The 19,238-nt window shown below is 40.1% G+C and overlaps 1 protein-coding gene across 1 annotated transcript in view; it reads right to left on the bottom strand.

Annotated features, from left to right (window-relative positions):
• Positions 1-19,238, bottom strand: part of PITPNC1 (phosphatidylinositol transfer protein cytoplasmic 1) — a 77,261-nt gene that overhangs the window by 7,415 nt on the left and 50,608 nt on the right. Inside the window, exons 5-6 of the mRNA XM_059864149.1 lie at positions 17,247-17,318; positions 8,006-8,101 (exon numbers count right to left, since the gene is read on the bottom strand). Of these exons, the coding sequence (XP_059720132.1) occupies positions 8,006-8,101; positions 17,247-17,318 (168 nt within the window). The remainder of the gene's footprint in view (positions 1-8,005; positions 8,102-17,246; positions 17,319-19,238) is intronic.

Below are 19,238 nucleotides of genomic sequence, written 5' to 3' on the forward strand. Positions count from 1 at the left end.
ATTGACAATCATTTCATCCAGGACGTTTTCTGCTGTATGAAAATCTGTTATTGCAAGTCATGACAGTGCAGTGCACCCCAAGGGTTATTTATGGCCTTAGGGAAAAAAAAAAATAAAAATAGTGACTTCTTCAGAGGCTGTTTTTCCACTGCCCCTTGGTGTGAACTGCTTGTACTTTCCACCTGTGCCTGTCTCCTGAAATTGTGTCCAGTTGGAGCTTTGACACTTCAACACTGACCCTGAGAATGCCACCTTCACTTTGAAGTGCACTTGTTCATCCTAAGCTAAGTAGGAAACTCCTGCAGTTTATCCATCTCTGGTTACAACTAAGGTATGAGCAGACATTGAGTAATCCCAACTCTGTTTCTCTTTCAGAAACTGGGAAATCAAAGAAACTACAACACTGAAATTACAACATAATTTCATAAAACCATTAAAGGCATTAATTCATCTTTTTAAAGTTTACATTCATCTGTACAAGATACAGTTTTATCAATGAAAGTGTTATTTTCCATATTGGTATAATTCTATTTCCCTTTATGTCCAATCCTGCTAATTATATCTTGTAAATAGAAATAATTTATGGTTGTCAGAACTTGAAAATTATGTCATTTCAGAAAATTCATTGTGGAGCTTCTAAAATCTGTCCTGAAGAGTAACCAGCAGTGCTCAGCTGTGCTCTTTCCCCAGTGCTGAGGTCTGTGAAGATCCTTTGTTATAAAAGTAGTTAATCATGTACTTAAATAGTGCTTAAATTATGCATTAAATGGATGACAATCAGGAGAAAAAACAACAAAAAAACCCCTGATAACTACTCTGACCTTCATTTTGCTTCATTCAGTGTGAGTTTATGTGTCACCCAGCATTCATGTTCCCTACTGTTTAGTTATCTCTTGGCTTCTGGTTTTATCCCAAACTGAAGCTCTGCCACTAAAGCTTCTCTCCAAAGCTCTAATGAGGTGATAGTCTTTCCTCCCTGTGAAAGTCACTGCTTTTATTGCTGACACAGGCTTTGCAAAGGGGAGACTTTGAGCTCCCAGTATAATAAGGTTTCAATGTTAAATCACCATAAAAACAGTTCAGCATCATCATTTATCAGAGCAACACCCCCTGTACAGCACAGCTCATGGTCACAGGCTGCTGCCAATCTTCTCACCCAACAGAGCTCAACCACAGATGGATCTACACATTTTCTGTTTGAAAAAGCTGTTTAATAATTGATCATTGCCTGTAGCAATCAATATAATAACAACACCAATAAAAAGAAAAAAGGGAAGAAAACATAATATTCAGAAACACATAACATTCTAGTTGGAGGTTCCTTCAAAAAAGGAACCATTACAGAAAATATGATTTCAAATATGCCTGCAAAATATTCCACTGTGAAATAAGAATCTCTAAAAAGGAGAATAGCTTCCTATAAGTCAGGGCCTGCTGTTTCTTACACACACACACAGTGCTGGTGTGATGGAGCCATTGCCTTGGTTCACCATTTCAGATACACACTTTAATAATTCTGAGTGTTGTTCTTTACAATCCTTCAGGGATAACCAGAACTAAAATGGAGAAACTTCAGTGCAGTCCAAAGGGATTTAATGTAATCCATTTGAGTCGGTATCAAATATCAAGAATTCTAACTAAAAATGAAATAATGAATAACTGCCCTGCATCACTGCTCATTCCCAAGTTTTATGGGTTTGGTCTGGTTTGGTTTGGTGAGTTTAACCCAGCAGAAAAGGGGACACACAGTGGGAATCACTCTGAACTTGGTGGCCCACAAATCACCCACCAAGTGCAATGCAACTGATCCATGATATCACTCCCAGGTGCAAATTCCCTGAACAGCACCCAGAGATGGCACCTCTGCATCCATCCCTTCATTCTGTCCCTTTTTCTTGAAGGACATGAGGATTACTCACAAATTGGCTGGAGAGCTCCATGGGAAGAGCCAGTTCAGCAACTCACATCAAGGAGCTCTTAGGGAAATTCCTGCCTCTCTGGAAACATTAACATTTTGATACTATAAAAGTGCAGACTGATGAATGGAAGCCAGACCTCAGAGGAACAGATTTCCAGCCTGCTGTATGAAAGATCAAGGTGTTAAAGACTTTCCTGAGTGCTTACTCAGGGAGCTGAGACTCAAAGGCTGCATGAGAGCCAAGCAGGGGGATGCACACTGTGACACTGGGCAAAGTCAGCTTGAGAATTCCATGTCTGGGCCATCAGCTCAAAGGGCACAAATGTTTGACAGAGGTGAGCTCTTGTAAGGAAAGCTAATACCCTTGGGCTTTAACCCAGCTGCTAAAAAATTACATGTTTAACAACATCTTGGCTGTTTTAGAAACACACAAATTCTGTCTCAGCGATTGCTTGTGCTATGGATTGTACAAGGAAGCCTTTAGGGGAAGAATCTCTACATTCACCTCTATATTTTTACACCTTTCCTAAGCCTCTGCTATTGGCCACAGCCATGGGCAGCAGGCCATGCCAGAGGGACTTTGGTGGAACCAGGACTGCTCATCTTTTGCTCTTCAATGCCTGATCCAAAGCCTACTGAAATTAATGAGAACTTGGACAAGAATGATTTTATGTGCCTTACTCGTGGGTTCAAATTGCTAAATTTAGACTCACAACCTGGAATTGTTTCTGTAATTAGGCACACAAGGTCCTTCTATAACAAAAAAATGAAGCAGGGCTGATAATTTTCCATTAAAAGCAAACAGAAATTATATTGGTACCCAGCACTGCTTCTCTCAGCAGCACTCGTGGCACACGTACTTAAAGCTTTTCTTCCTGTAACTAGAAGCTGTGCAAGCTGAACTTTGCTCTGACCCCACTATTATGTTATTATTTAGATAATTAATTTTGTGTGTTCCTTTGTTTTGCTTTTAGACACCCATGCCTTTCTTCCCAGAGAAGGCATCATCCAAAGAATGCTGTGTCTATTCGCTGTTTTCCCCTTGATTTATCTACTGGCAAAATCCTCAATCTGTTTTAAATGTAATGGCATAGCTAAAATCTTTTTGTTTAAATAACCTTCTTGTCCTTTTATCAGACACAATTTATTAGGAAAGCCCATCTGGCAAATCCTTTTGCTAGAGGAGCAAAACCTACTCTGTATTTGCAATACATTATTGCCAGGTGCAGAGTGATTTAAAAATAGCACTTCTGCCAACAGAGCAGAAACATCATAACCCGTGAGCTGGGCTTAGTTGAGAATGAAATGTAAAATTACAATGAAATAAAAGCCTCTGTATGTGGGATATGGATTCAAACCCAGCACTCTCCCAGGTTTTATTACTAAGACCACGAGTCAATGTGTTTATTGATGGAGTCTATTATTTAGCATTTAGCATTTATTTACTTAACTTTCCTCACAGACGTCACGGGCATCAGACGTGGAGTGGTAAGGCCCTTTCCAGGAAGCAACCCCAGCCCTGGGTTGTTGCAATGCCTTTTCACAATTAATTCTGACCTGTTCCTTTGTACTCAGAGTTAAATAATGAAATACATTTGTTGTTTACAGAAAACCTCCAAATCTGCCTGGCACACTTGTCCTCAGCTCTGCCATGGTACCAGGCCTGATTGGGAGCTGCCACTCCACCCTGGAGCTGGCAGCACCTCCTTGTGTGTGCTGGCAGCCTGCAAGGGACACCTCAGCAGCCTTGTCACCATTCTGTCTCCCCTGGCTGCTTGTGTGGCCCTTCCAGCACAGGCAAAGGTCCCCAGGCAGAACCTGCTGCCAGAGGTGAAAGTGCACCCTGCTTGTGCCATGAATCCTACCCCCTCCCTGGAAGCACCCAGATGTCCCTGAAACAGATCCTTCCTTCTCTTTAACGCCTGGATTAATTTTTTCAGACTCCAATGGCAATATCATGGTGCTTTTGCAGTGCAATCATTTTTTCCCTCTTTATGCTGAAGACCATTTTGTTTTATCTTGAATTTCAGAACCAATCATGGGTTTAATACCTGTCATCTGGCATTTCAGCATCAGCTGTAGTTGCTAGGTTTTAGATTTCAGCTTTTTTACATAGTGCTCAGGAAAGATTTGTTGATGTAGAGATGCTACCACAGACATTTATGTAGAGTCCTTTTTTAAGGACTTTAAAAAAAAAATTCCATTAAATGGTATTTTATGGAAGATCCAGCTAAATACTTAAGAACTGTAAATATTGGGACAGTTCTGAGGTGTTAAAACATGATAATCCAGCCAGCCTTTATGTGAACTCACACATCAAGTGAGTAAGGAAAAGGAAATGTTCATACTTTTTCATATCCTTCCCTGAACTCCTGTGCTGACACGGTGCCCACACTTACTGGGGGGCTGAGGCAGCTGGATTATTTCAGCTGCCATCCTTTAGTGAAGTGGCAGAGGTTTTGTTACTCTGAAAGCACTTGGACAGGCCTAAGGTGGACCTATCCCAGAGCAGCTGTGCTAAAGGAGGAAAGCCAGCAATGGAAGAAGAAAACTGCAGCAGCTGCACAGAATCTGTTTAGAAGCAGCCTGGAAAGTTTATTCCATTTGTCCAGCTCTCTGTTGCTTTGTTATAAACAGGAAATGAAACATTGTTAATTCTGAGAACTTGAATATGTTTGCAGTGAACATTTTGCTCAGTAGCTCCCAGCTACGGTAAATGTTTCATTTCATGAATGATTCACTGGAGGCCCTCACTCCTCAGCATAGCTCAGCTTTGTTCTTTTCTATATTTCAGACAAATATATCTGTCTATATAGCTGGTGATACATATTCATTGATGCTAAAGTCACAAGGAAATGACTTCACAAAATGTACAACTACTCTTACCTGGCTGGTACATTCTCTGTACAGAAATACAAAATTCTGTACCCGATGCAATATGTACATCCAGGTTTGGAAAACACATGGCTCCTTACAGACAAACAGGCAAACTTGTTAGCTGGGGTCTAGAATGAACCTTTCTCCATTTGGATCCTCACATATAAGCTTCTCAAAACTTGAAAGATTAGACCCACACTTGTAAAAAAGTGTTTGAGAATGTGGCTACTTCACAATGGTCATGAACTTAAAGGGAGGTCACCTGCTTTAGGATACCTGAATTGCTGCAGTTTCACCTCCTCCAGCTTTCCACAAAGGCAGAAATCAGCTCAGCCCCACGATAGAGCTGGGCTCTGTAAGTGTTTGTAATAGCTCCCAAAAGTGCCTTCTGATTCCCTACTGCCTGGTGATTTCAGTCCCCTGTGCACACTGCCAAGCCCTTCTTCCTTAAGGGCATCCCAATCACTTGGATGATTCTGTTCAAGAGATCCCTCAGTGTTACTGGGAGAGGCTCCATGAAGTGTCCTGCAATGAAGCAACAGCTCTCCTTAAGCCTCCAGCTAACTGGATTCTTCACTTTTCAATTTTAGTTAATATTTAGAAGGAGACAAAAGCAAATATGCACAAAGTTGAATTCAATCATTTTCCCTTCAGCCTGGACATTTTCGTGGAACACATTTCCTCTCTCAGCAGCAGTGAGAATGAGCTGTTCAACTCAAATGGAATATTTTACATACAAGGATTATTTATATATTTTGTCTTTTTATGTGTGAATCACTATTATGGAAATGAAAATGGAATCTGTTTTTAAAATTCATGTCAGGACAACTGAAAAACTACTTTTTAGATCATAGGTGGGAGGACACAGTGACTTTGTCCTTCTACCATCAGGCTCATAAGTCCCAGCACAGAGCAAGCAGAGAAAGTAGTGTGTCAAGGCTTTAAATTATTTAAGCCACTCTCTAGGATGCAGTATTACAGCTAAATAATGACATTTGCTGTTAAATCTCAAGTATATTTTTAATTGAAGAGGAATGAGCTTTCGTCAGGGTGTAAAGAAAACTAAAGCTCATTTCTAGAAGCTGCCAAACATGCTGACCCTGATAAAGAACTTGCTTTATTTTAAGCCTGTGAAAGAGCCACTGAAATGAAGAGATTACTGACATGCCTGAAGTTAAAATTGTTCTTGTTGGTCTTTCTGGATGGGAGTCAGGACATTTATCCTGTGGGATCTAATTGTTAAATCCTGAGGATTGCACTTCACTTTTAATCTTTAAACTTCCTATCAGTTCAGATTATATGATTTAAATGCAGCCAAATTGTTGTTATTAGTGCAACTAAAATACCTTTCAAAAGCTTACACAAACTGGGTTTATCTGAAGCTGTTATTTGGGAAACACAAACCCTTTCTCATTTGCATAGAATTACTGTTCTCATTGAAAACAGACAGAAATTAGGTTTATAAACATAAAAAAATCTTTTCATAGTCTCTAAATTATGAAGGAGGACTCATCAGAAATAGGAATTTGGCTTCATGTTCATCATTTGGTAGCATAAAACCCCACAGTTTGTAAACTTTGAAAGATCCACTATTTTCAATTATTATTAATTCCCTATCAATTATGGCATGTACACAGTTAAATACTAAAGGTGTTCTCACTGCTCTGTATGAATTCTGAAACAGAATTTGGTAGTCAACAGAAAAATCATCCATCAGTACAGAAAAAAACAACAGATGCTGGGCTATTTTTGTTGTTTAAACCCATATAAAATTCCATTTCACTTGGAATCTGGTTTTTAGATTTGTCTTTGAAATAGCAACACAAAGACTCTGAAATGCTTTTCTCCTTTAAGATGAGCCTGTTTTTCTGTATCAGGAGATTAATCACAGGGAAATTATGCTTAATAGTTGGCTATTAAAAATGAGCAGGAAAGTTGCAAAACTGGTTGTCACCTTTGTGTTTACAATTTCTGAAGTGCAGAGAATGAGATGCAAAATCTCACAGGATTTCTTTAAAGTACAGTCAAATGCTGACCTGTTCCATTAGCAGCTCATTCCTAAATGGAACCAGAAGCCGTGGAGCTCAGATAAGATGATGGGACCAATAAGCTGTTTCATGAGGTGTTATATAATTTTTGGTACTAAACAGATAGGTTTCATTATCTAAAGAAAGTAATAAAATTACTTTTCATTCTACTGTAAGCTCAGTTTTGGTTTATGACCCGTACATAATATTCAAAATAGGATCTATATAAATGGAAGATAAAAAGTACTCGATATTTTTAGTCTGAAAATCATGTCTCCTATAGTATAGAAATATATTCCTTGGCAAGTCCTCACTTCTATCCTAAAAATGATTATGTAGTCTCGTTTTAGATAGTTAAACAGCTGCCATACTCACTGCCAGCTATGAATATAGACTTGGCTCTAGAGGCAAATCATATCTCCAAAATTAAATGCGAGCATAGATCTGATCATTCCTCTCTAGCTGCTTGTTGTGAACCATCATTTATCAACTCTGAGATTAAAACATTGGGACCTCATCTTCATTTGCATGGTGGCTGCTGATTTCAAGCAGTGAATTGCATTGACCTAGAAGCAGCATGCTCTTCAGAGATGTGCTCCATCAAATATACATGGGAGCAATTTCCGAGGGAATTTTCTGAGTGACTCTGCCTGCTGCCATTGATGCTTTTTGGCAGATCTGCTGCAGTCTGCAGTGTGCTCCAGTCCCTCTTGGTCTTGTGACATTGTTCCCTTCAAGCAATTGTGCATCAGCCCCTTGTCACTGCAGCACATCTGTCCTTTGCTGGGCTTGGACACTTTGCAGGACTCACTGATCAGGGTGGGATGCAAGTAAGGACAGCAGGGGTGTTTAAAAGTGCTCAGATCTGCAAACTCTTCTCTGAGCTTCATAAAGCAAAGGAAAGGCCTTTTCTAGTTTGGACTCATTCAGCTGAATATCAAAGGTCTGGAATGGGGTGTGTTCTGACAAGGGTAGGGAAGCGTTTCAAAGAATCATCTGCAGAAGAAAGTGCTGGGCAATCTAGACAGGCTGCTGGCTGCTTCCCCTCTGACCAAAGGCTCTTGAGATAATACTGACCAGCAAGATTTTATACAAAAATAAAATGGTTTTGATTTCTATGCAGGCTCTTCTAAAGCCTCTTCCCTTCCCTTCCTCACCAGTTCACAGCCAAGCTGCCTCTTACCTCTGATTCCTTGTAATAGCGCTCGGGGATCTCATCGCTGGCAATATCAATAAAGCAGACTTCTCGCTCCAGATCTTTAGCTTCTTTGTCAAAAATCTGCAAGAGTTAAAGAAATTCAAGGCTGTTACAGAACAACACCCTCACAAAATCCACCTGGAATAACTGTTACAAGCAGTTTCAATGACTTGTGCAACAGAATGTATTTTAGGCTTGTGCCTGAACAGCTTTGTGTAAAATACTCGAGGTTTTGCAGGAACACATTCTCCACCCTACTGCTCACATCGTGTTCAGCACTTTCTGCTCCCACTGCTGCTCTTACTTGGATTTTTTTGGAATGGAGACTTTGCTTAAAACCAGTAAGGTCAGCAATTTGGATTGTTTTTACTGTATTCTCCAGTCTTTGCACTAGAGTCTGTCATTGTGTAAAAAACCCAACTCTCTGGTCTCAGGGGGTTTTCTGCCTCTAAGGACTACAGCAATGTGCAGGTGTTTGCTGGGAACAGTCAGTCTGAGGTGTTGTTACACTGAAAATCAAAATTGTGGTTGAACTGCCTCAGTGGAAGCTACAAGCTTCCCCAAGCCATCCATGCACACACATTTCAATCCTTTAGACCTTGTTTGGAACAGCAAGCCTCCTGTTCTGTGCAAGGTGAGCAAGGGAGATATTTTGAAAATCCAGGTCATTTGCAGCTGCAGCACAGTATCCTTCTGTGCCTGTGTCCATAATTTAATTATTTAGGCATCTCAGTGACCCATGTGACTTACACTGTGTCTGCAATACATTTTCCTCATGATTCTGAGACTTGGAAACAGCACTGAGCTAAAAGGCTACCATGAATTAGTGCCATGAAACTCAGGGCAGTTGTGCATCCACTGTCAGGATCAGTAATAAGCTCACAATGTGCTTTTTCCTTCAGGGCACAATGTTCTATAGCTGATATTTCCAGGAAGCAAATTTTTTTTTTTTTTTAAATAAATGCACTGAATGCTCTCTTGTTTTAATTAAATTCTAGAGGAACAGTAAAAAATACAAAATGCCAGCAACTCTTTAGTAACAGAAATGCTACTTCATTATTTCTGAAAGCATTGGGGCTGCCCATTTAAAGCATTCAAAAAGAGCAATGGACTCCAGGGAATACAGGAACCAGCTGGTAGGAAGAAAATTGCTCAGGAAATTGTCTTTCAAATACAGGAAAAGCTGAAGTTTGACTCTACAATTTTAACTTATCTTGGTAGTGAATAAAACAGGCAGCACTGAATGCTCACTGAACTGGATGTAACATGTTCACACATCTGAAACTGCTGAAGAACTGAGAAATTCCAACCTGGTTTATTTGTATTATTATCCTTCTCCAATTGTTGTTTTGCAAAAAAATTCTGTTAATTATTTGAACAAAGTGGAACTTTGGAGGGAAGCCCTTGTCCTGTAGTGCTCCTTCTCTGAAATGGGTACATTGATGTAAATCTCTTCTGTGTTTATATATATAATATAGGCCACCTTTTATAAGCTTCCTCACTTGCTTTTTTCCTAAACAAATTCAGAAATACAGAGCAGCCCCTGATGAAATCAGTTGAACTCTCTCTGGAATAAGATGCATTTCACCATAATCTCTCTAAAATAATGGGAATGGCACTTAAATGGACATTAGCAGGTCAGCTGAGGCTTTGAATCTGTCCATGGCTTAGGCACAAGCCCCATAAATTCAAGCACATGCAAATCTCTGCCCATTTCCAATGGCCTAAATGGAGATTATTACCCAGTATCTTATCCAAAGAAATGTGCCCTGCTCTGTCCCAGACTTGATCCACATATTTCACCTCATATGAAAATAGTTCTAAATTCCTTTCCTCTCTTTAAAATGCTATGATGGAAGTGGGGATGACAGATGCCTTTGCCAATCTGTCAAAACCAGGAGGAATTTTTCAACCATTTCAACGATGCCTTATTTGCTGCCGAGGCTGTCTGTGACCATTTCCTTTATTCCAGAAGTTTGCTGAATGACATTCTTACTTCCCTTTGCCAGCAGAACTTGTTGTCTAATCATTTATGCTTCTCCCTTTCTCAGATTGTCCTCACAAGATTTGCAGCTAGAGATTTAATCTTCTCATTCTATCAGCAGCTGAAAATAAGAAGTCATTAGAGAACAAGACTGATTTCTTTCTTAGCTCTAATTCTCTTATTGCCTCTCTTAGCCACAGAATCTTGGCTTGCCTGAAACCCTGTAGGGAGGATGGGTTTATTGTGGCTGGGATCAAAGACACTAAAGAAACTTAAAAGTTTTAAAGGAAAAGATTAAAGGCCACAAAAAGAAGCATAAGGCTCCCAATCTGTGCAACTGTATTTGCAAATGTGCAGAAACTGAATGGTGAGAACAATCTGTATCCTTTAGAAGATGATGTAGAAGACAGAATATTAAATATTATATTGGAAAGAACTGGGCAGGCTTTACATTTAGAAGCCAAGTAATTAATTGAGATTAAAATACACAACCACATGGAAAACAAAGAGCAACATTCAGACTGAAGTGGCCTTTTTGCCGTGGGTTTTGGTTTTATTTTGGGGGGAGTAACGTGACAGCTTTTTTATAACAAACATTTATATACTTCCCTTTCCTAAGAGGAATGAAAACTCAGCATGATTTAGACTACATCACCCACAGAATGACAGAAAGTGGGAGAAAGGTTTCAACTGGGTCTTCTTTATGACTGTCAATGGTCTCTTCTGGTGAAAATCAAAAGAAAACCAAAAAATAAAAACCAGACCGAAACACCCCCCCCCCCCCCAAAAAAAAAAAAACCCAAACAACAAAAAACCCCCAACATACAAACAAACACCCAAAAAACCTCCCCAAAACCAAAACCACTAACCATCCCCCCCTAGCCACCCAACCAACCAACCAACCAACCAACCAACCAACCAACCAACCAACTTCAAACCTAACCAACAACCAACCAGAAACCAAAAGAAAAGTACACAAAACCCCCCCAGGCAGGTGATTCCAGAACCTCAAGAATAACAGCTCACACAGGATATTGCAGAAATGTATGTACTGGTGAACTCAAATTTCATTCCTTTGTTTCCTTCCTGCCCTATGGGGACATGTTCTGGCACACGCTTTGCTAGCAACTTCCCTTCTCCTGGTAGCCACAGTCAGAACAGAAAATCAGGTTAGGATATGGTGGGAAATGTAATATCCTCTTTTCTACAAGCATTTTTTTAAATTTATTTTTTTCTATGTTTAGGCTAAGTTGCTGGCTTTGATTTTATTCAGATGTAGTTAATCTAAAATATAACTTTGTGGCCAATCTCCACAGCTGACCTGGATTGGGTATAAACAGCATAAAGCCAATTTCTGCTGAATGCATTTATTCCATCCACACTGGCAAACTCCTCACTCATCTGCACCACCAGGACTCCAAGAGTCACATCTGTGCCTCTGGCTTGGCTTTGTTTCATAATGCATGATTCTCTCTTGTGATGTTTGTTTTCCATCTTCAAGAGCAAAGGAACCATCCAAGGGATTACCAGCTGGAAAGGTGTTTGGCTCTGTCAGTACTACAAAATGCATTTTTTCCCAGCCTAAACACAAGGAGTTTGGGGTCAGAAGGTTGTAGAGACAGCTAATTTATGGCAGGGCTGTAATTGTGGTGAGAACTGCAAAAATAATTCTTTTCTTGCACTAGAAAAATGCACAAGATATACTCTCTACCTTGAAATTCTCATCTCTGCAGATTGCCATGGGCAGAACCACTGGCTGCTCCTCAGGGTGTTGCTGCACACCTTGAGCAGGTTGTGTCACCTGCTCCACTGAAGCTCTCACTTTTCTGAAGGAAAACTCCTCAGAACTCAGACCTTGACCCATGGAGTTTATTCAGTGTGTAACTTTTCAAGAAGTCATGCTCCAACCTCAGCTACTTCCAAATTCCCTAATTCCCTTTGGAGATTTATTTGGGCAGAGATTACAGGAATTGACCAATTTCAAACCTGTTCATGGGATAAAACTACTTATATGGACATGCATAATTGGGAGCAATTTTTCTATGGAAAAAGATTGAAGCTGTCTTTGAGAAGAAAAAAATTTGGCTCCCTGAACTGGCTGGGAATATCCCTGTGTGCCACAGAATGGGAGAGGCAGTTATATATTTATCTGCAGCCTTGCTCCCTGCTCCTTTTGATCTCTGGGTCATGACTCCCCTATTATTCCATCTCTTATAAAATATCTCATTAAGATTTGTGCTTTCTGGACAGAGAACTGGATTTTTATGTAATTATGTCAAAGTAGCTGTGCTTCCAAGACCTCAGTAGACAATCTATAATATTTACTGGGATTACTTTTTTAAGTTCAGGTGCCAGATTTACTGACTAACTTTAGTGGTTCATTTAGGAAACTGAAAAAGTAGAGGCACAACCATCTCACTTGTTCACACTCTGTCAGTGTGGGCCTTGTCATATGTTCTGTGATAGCCATATGTGCTTGGGACATGGGATCTGCACTTCAACAAAGAGAGCTCTTCCCTCAGGAGGAATTTCAGACCAACCTTTCCACTTGTTTGCCTTTATCTTTTCAGACTTCTTAGATTAGGGGAAAAGCATCATAAAATCATGATTTTTGCATTGCAAATTATGGGATACTCAGTACCATCATACAAGAAAAGTCCAGGTGCAAATAAAATCACCCTAAAAGTGTCCCTTGCTTTGACTTTGCCATATTTTGAGTGATGCCCAGCAATCCTTTTGACAGTTTCCAGAATGAGATCCTGTGGTGCAGGTTAAACCAGGGCACAGCAGAATCCTTTTCAGCTGAAATCAGTGTTTCATGGCAGTTGCCTTAAATAGTGAATTTACATTTAATTTCCATGTGCTATATTCAAGTTTGTTACAACCTAGTTCCACATTACTAAGATAGGAGACAAAAATAGAGGAAAAAACCACCCTAAACTCAACCAAACTAGAAATGGATTTTCTTGTTAGCTGCCATATCTAAAATTTATTTTACTTTAGTTTCATAATCAAGATCCACACACTGAGTTTTCCAGAGAAAAATGTTATGCTACGAAGAGCAAGGCACAGGAAATTTTACATACAGTGAATTTTCATTATTGACAACCTTTGAATTATTTGACAAGCTGTACTTTTTTTTGCTTTCCCCAGACGCCATCAGATGGCAAAAAATCACTGCCCAAATATCAGCAGCAATTAATTCTGTGACTAAAAAACAAAACAAAACAAATCAACAGAAATCAGTCAAACATAATGATCCTTGTGCAACAAATAGGAAAATTGAATGTCTCTGTGGTTCAGTGATTTGCTTGAGCAGTGTCTGTCCCCAGTCTGCCTTTGCTGTCCCTTCAGCTGCCTTGCAGACATGTTCCCCAGGAGCAGAGGGTGACAGGCAGGGACAGTGTGGCTCTGCCATGTGTGACATGGCTGGGCACTGATTGCAGCAGCCACTGCAGCCATATGGTGTGGCCTGTAATCAACACAGCTGATTGCAAGGCACGGTTGGTGCATTCCCCACGAAGAGGAAAAAACCAACCCCTGTGTCTGTAGTGCACACTGAAACAGTAAGAGAAAGAGATGGGAGAGAAGTGAGAGGGAGATGACAGTTCCACTGAATTAGTCCTTTGTGACTCAAATACTGAGCAGTCAATGGATTGTTGAAAGAAAATACCTGTCCAAATAAAAAAAGAGCTTAAGGAAGTGTTCTCGTGGAAAGCACACACCCTGTTTATTGACACACAAGCAGTAACTCCCACCCTCCTGGCCTGGATTTCTACCATTTCATTCAGTAGATATCTGTAAGAATTCTCTCTGTAAGGATGTCCCTTATGTTTTAAATATGCAGAATACAGACTTTATCTGTCTATATTCAAATTCCCAAAGTGCAAACTTTGCTTTGGGGGAAGGGTGTGATTACTGTGCCCTTTCACACTGCTCTGGGCCCACTGAGGCTCTTGGCTGCAGGCACCTGCTCTTCCCCCTGCCCAGCACTGCCAATGGAGCAGCTCAGGGTACAAAGGGAAGCAATATTTTCAGGAATTCTACAGATGCCACCACCCATGTCATTTCCATCTCACAAAACATTCAAATTTTTAAAAATTCCATTTCGTAATGTAAAATAAAAGTCAAATCAAAATAAAATTTCTCTTTAAGAAGTTGACTTTTAATTTAGAAGATCTGCAAGAGGAAATAGTGACTGGCCTGACTCACTGGTCCAGTTTCTGACAGTGTTAATGAAGCTGTAAAGCCACAAGGTAGCAGGGACAATATTTGATGTACTCACATGCTCATCCAACACTGGCTCTGTTTTTCTAAGAATAGAGTTGCCATGGAACAACTACATGGGATACATTAAAATCAGCTGCTCTGAGCACTGAAATCACAGCTCAGTGGATTTATGGTTCTGCACTACTACACAAGGTTTCCTAAATAAAGACATTTATTGTCCATTGTTCTTTCTGTCAGTATTTATATTTGTGCAAATCAACTGCAAACTCTAACAGATTGGAACAAGAATGCTTTAACACATTTAAAATAGCTTAAAATGTATTCTAAGACATCGAAAAATCAGATTCCAGAGCAGATATCTTTCACTAGTGTTATTACTATCCTCTGTCATGCCAAATGGGAAGAAAAATCAGTAGGAACTTTGCATCAAGATATATTGCAATAATTAGGTAGAATTATACCAGACAACACAACATGTTAAATGAAATAATTCTAATAACATCCCAGCCTACCAAATGACAGGAACCCAAGTCCATTTAAATTGCTTTCTTCCATGGATCAGTGGAATTAGTTTTAGTATCCTTATGTCTAAGTATTGCTGTTCACAATCAATATCTACTTTATCAGACAGTATGGAAATGAAGAATAGATCAGAGTGCAAAGATTTAAAAAATCTCTATGATCTAAAAAAAATACATTGAGAAATAGCTGAGTTAAAACCAGATTTGTATTATTGCCCTCATTACTGTAACATTAATATTCATTGAGTCTATTTTGCATTACAACTGCAAAATTTACCAAAGTTTTTTTTTGGATTCATTATTTCTTTATCAGACAAGGCTGATAGTTGCAATGAAGGAAAATACAGTGTATCTATGGAAATCTATAGGAATGGGTGCTATGCTTCCTGTTGTTTTCTACCCAGACAAACAGTGACATTTAATCTAAACTTGTCTGACACAAAGGAGAAATGCACTTTGCACGTTCTTAAGGGAGGTTTAAGCCTGCCCATTGAGCAATGGAAGTGAGGTTGACTCCTGCTCTTGGTTCCAAGGTGTTTGGATTAACAGAAGCCTCTCCATATTTAGGAATCTTCCAGCATTTCAGTGCTGTACAGTCGTGTCTGTGGTCCCAGATAAAGGCCATGGAAGCACAGAAATGTAGATCTTCCATTGGTTTGCTGTGTTCCCACCAGGGAACAGCACAGCTCTCAGAATTACAAAATCAGGGAAATTAGGGCTGGAGTGCTACCCTCTAATTCAGCTGCTCTTTCTCCTCCTCAGTTCAAGCAGGGGTCAGTGAAATCTCTTAATCTAGGCAAACACTGGCTTAGTCTGTGACTCAGGTGCTGCAATAGAATGGTAATATGATATTACCCCACTGGCAGTCTGGTAAAAATGACATTGGAAGAGCTGGATTCAAGCAGAATAGAGTTTCTTTGATTTACATCACTGGAGTATCCCACCTCTGTGCCACTTTCATCTGAATTCCCTGGCTGGATACTGTTCAGGGCTTGATTCACAGTATTTTAGCCACAAGCTGACACACTGAAAGAATTCACTCTGCTTAAATAGCTTCAGTTCTTCCTCTGTCAGACAGCAGCCCATGTCTGCTCACTGCTGACATTGTAATGCACCAGAAAATTAGTCTGTGCCCTCCCAAAACCAAAGGTGTGGGCTTGCTCTGAATTACAGTGCTGCCAAAAAAGCAGAAGTGAACATTAAAAAGTGCATAAATTACACAATGTTCATCTAGCTGGTAATGTAATACACTTCATTTTAACTCACACTGATCTGGCTTAGAGAGGCAGCGACTGTGAGTGGTTGGTATCTGGTGGTTAATAGATGATCCCTGTCATGTTCCCAGTGGGAAAGTGTCTGCATGCCAAAAGCATTATTCCAAATTCCACCTTGTTCTTGTACATGTAATTATTCTGCCATAAGCAGTGCAACAGCTGTCAGCCTCATGAACAGGCAGCCCCAGGGGGCTGAGGGAAATGTACCTCCCACCTGGAGAACAGAACACCTTCCTCTTACCAAGGCTGCTGGAGGGACACCCCAAAACACTGGAAGGCTCTGCTCAGACCCCTTAAAATCTGCTTGCCTCCCTTTTTCCTTTTCAAGAATGAGTTCAAACACCCCATCACTGGGTCTCTGTTTTACAGATCGAATTTCCAGACATTTAAACTTTCTTGCATGCCTACAAGAAACCTCTTCTCATAAGTCTGCAACCAATGCATACCAAAATGAAACAGGAAGAAACATATTTGTGTATGAACCCAAGGGTTCAATCTTTACATGCTGAGCTTTAGTGAAAGTTATTCTTATTTTTTTACAAGGTAAAAGCAGACTCTGCTTTGCTCTCTGCACAGTAAAGTCTGACTGACCTCCTGCCTTCTGCTCCTGAGCCTCTCTGATCAGCAGCTGCTGGCTGCTCATTCCCACCCTTCCTCTACAGAGGATTTTACATAGTTAATTGTCCTTCTCATCTCCAAGCTTTAACTCTGAACATTTTTAACTTTGGGTAAGTGACTGCCAAAAGCATCACCTAAGTGCACAGCCATTGTTCCCCAAGCTGCTTACTGAGCTCTCTCATCTCTGACCATTGTTGAGTTTCCTGTTTGTTCTTCCTGACACCTCCTTGGAATTCAGAGATAATAACGTGAAACACAGAAAGTGGAATACAAGCACACCAAAAAACCCCCAGTCATCTTTTCTTTACTTTCCATAAATGTTCCTCACAACTAAATTCACATATGTAAATTGTGCTGTGTTCAGAGAGGGCACAAAGAGAATAGAAGAGGCAGAAAGGAAGGTGTGTACATAGTTATTTCATCTCCTGGTACTTCAGAGGTAACTCCTCTGCAGCTGCTCAAGAGCAGGACACCCAAGGAGGGGCAAAGGCACAAGTCTGACGGGGCCTTTTTCCCAAACTGAGAGACCTCCAGGCCCCAGACAGTCTGTGGTTAACAAAGAGGATTAAATCAACTTTTGCACAAGGTGCCATACTCACACTGTCATTGCTTCCTTTGTTGTCCTCATATTTTGTCTCTATATGAATGGAGAATTTAGGCAAAAACGAACACTGCAAGGAAAGAAAAATATGTTTAACACGAGAAATATGCCTTGCTTCATCAGCTGACATATTCAGTACATCCCTTTTGGTATCACCTTTCTTATTTTTTTCAGATTACTTCAAGAAAAAATGTTCCCAGAACGTAAACCTGAAAGGTTTGATGATTCTGGAGGGATCCAGAGATTCTATCTAAAAGCTGAAAATTATAATGAAGATAAAAATAAATCAGTAAAAGCAGTCTGGAATAATTAGATGCGATGGTTTTCATGCTCACTATGCCCAAGAGTATGAATGTCCTGAATGTCTTGTTAGAAATTCAATTCACTAAGATCTTGAGAGCAACAGGATATCCCTCATTATGGACCAGTCTATCCCCTGATAGAAAAACCCAAGGACACTTCACCAGATGCAGGTCCTGACCAAACAAACAGCAATGCCTTAATATGTGAGGGCTTTTTCCTAATTTTTTCTTAATTTTTGGTGAGAAATTAATTTTAGCATAATTTCCTATTAATATGGAATTCATGGATTATGAACCCCTGTGAAAATTTCTTTTTATTAAATCCAAATAAATATTAAAAAAAAAGAAAAAAGAAGAATACACCAATGTTTTCCTGTTAAAGATTAATAAGATTAATATTCTGTATTTATATGGGAATAAATTTATTTTTCTGAGGATTGCTTAGCTTAGTTGGCTTATGAAAGCTAGAATTTGTAATACTAGGCAACACAATCCCATAATAATAAATATTTCAAATATATTTTATTTATCATTTCACAGTTCTTCTTTCAAAGCAAGTTTTCAGACAGGCAGACAGAACAGCTCTCTAACCAGCTCTGAATGACACTAGTTCAGCATCTTCCCTATTAGTCATCAAGGCTTTCCCTGCATTAACTGCCACTTCCTTGTGTGATGCATCACTAATCCCCTATGGCAAATGACTCTTCCATGGGCTGTGCATACAGGTTATACAAGGAGGGTGTTTGGACACCTCGGTGCTTGCACTGCTGCTGGTCCAAGCCCCGGCTTGAAAACATTCAGAGTTCCTCCAGGGAGGGGCGGGTGAGTAAGGGAAGAGGGCATTTAGGAGGCCAGGTGTAGTGTAACAGCTGAAATCTAAGGCAGATCCTTGGAGACTGCAGCAAATACATCCCTCCTTCACTGGGTATCACCCAACAAGTCATTGTTCAATCTTCTGACCACAGGATATTCACTATCTAGAATCAATCCTTGTCGAAAAAACATGAGAGACAAGTTCTGGGGCCATGGAAGACAAAACCCCCTTCATGCTGCTGATCTGAAGCACAGTTGCAGTTTCAGAGGGAATTATGAATAAAACCAAATGCCAGATTTCCCTTTGACCTTGGTATTAAAGAAATGCCTGCTATCTTCAATCACTGTCAGGAGGTTGCCAGCAATGAGTCAGGTCATGGCACTGAAATGTCACCGTTCCATGCACTGAACGTGAGGCTGCATTGGGCTGCCTGGAGCAGCTCAACAATCCACTGCTTGAGTCTAGCTGTTGATTCCTGTGACCCAGAATCTCAACTCTAATTAAAACAAGAGATCTTCTAACCTTGTATTTCAGAAAGAAGCATTAAGAAAAGACCAATGTTCCTTAGATTAGCATAGAAGAATGGTGCCATTTACCTCAAGCCACCTCATTAGAGAGCCACTTTCTGTAAAGCCACCCACAGGCAGCCTCCCTGTGTGTTTAGTATGAAGGAGAGAACTGTAACAACCTAATTTGAGATTATAAATGGCAACATGGGTTTACCCCACATGAAAATTCAAATTCACCAGAAGTCCTCCACCGCAAAAATCTCTCTCAGAAACTCAACTGGCTGGCAACCACTGCTCCAGCAGCTGTGGGGGGTCTCGCTGCCTTACAGGAACACTTAGCAGGGTCCAAATTTTTGAACATTTCA

Source organism: Haemorhous mexicanus, chromosome 20, assembly GCF_027477595.1.
Source record: "Haemorhous mexicanus isolate bHaeMex1 chromosome 20, bHaeMex1.pri, whole genome shotgun sequence".
NCBI lineage: Eukaryota > Metazoa > Chordata > Aves > Passeriformes > Fringillidae > Haemorhous > Haemorhous mexicanus.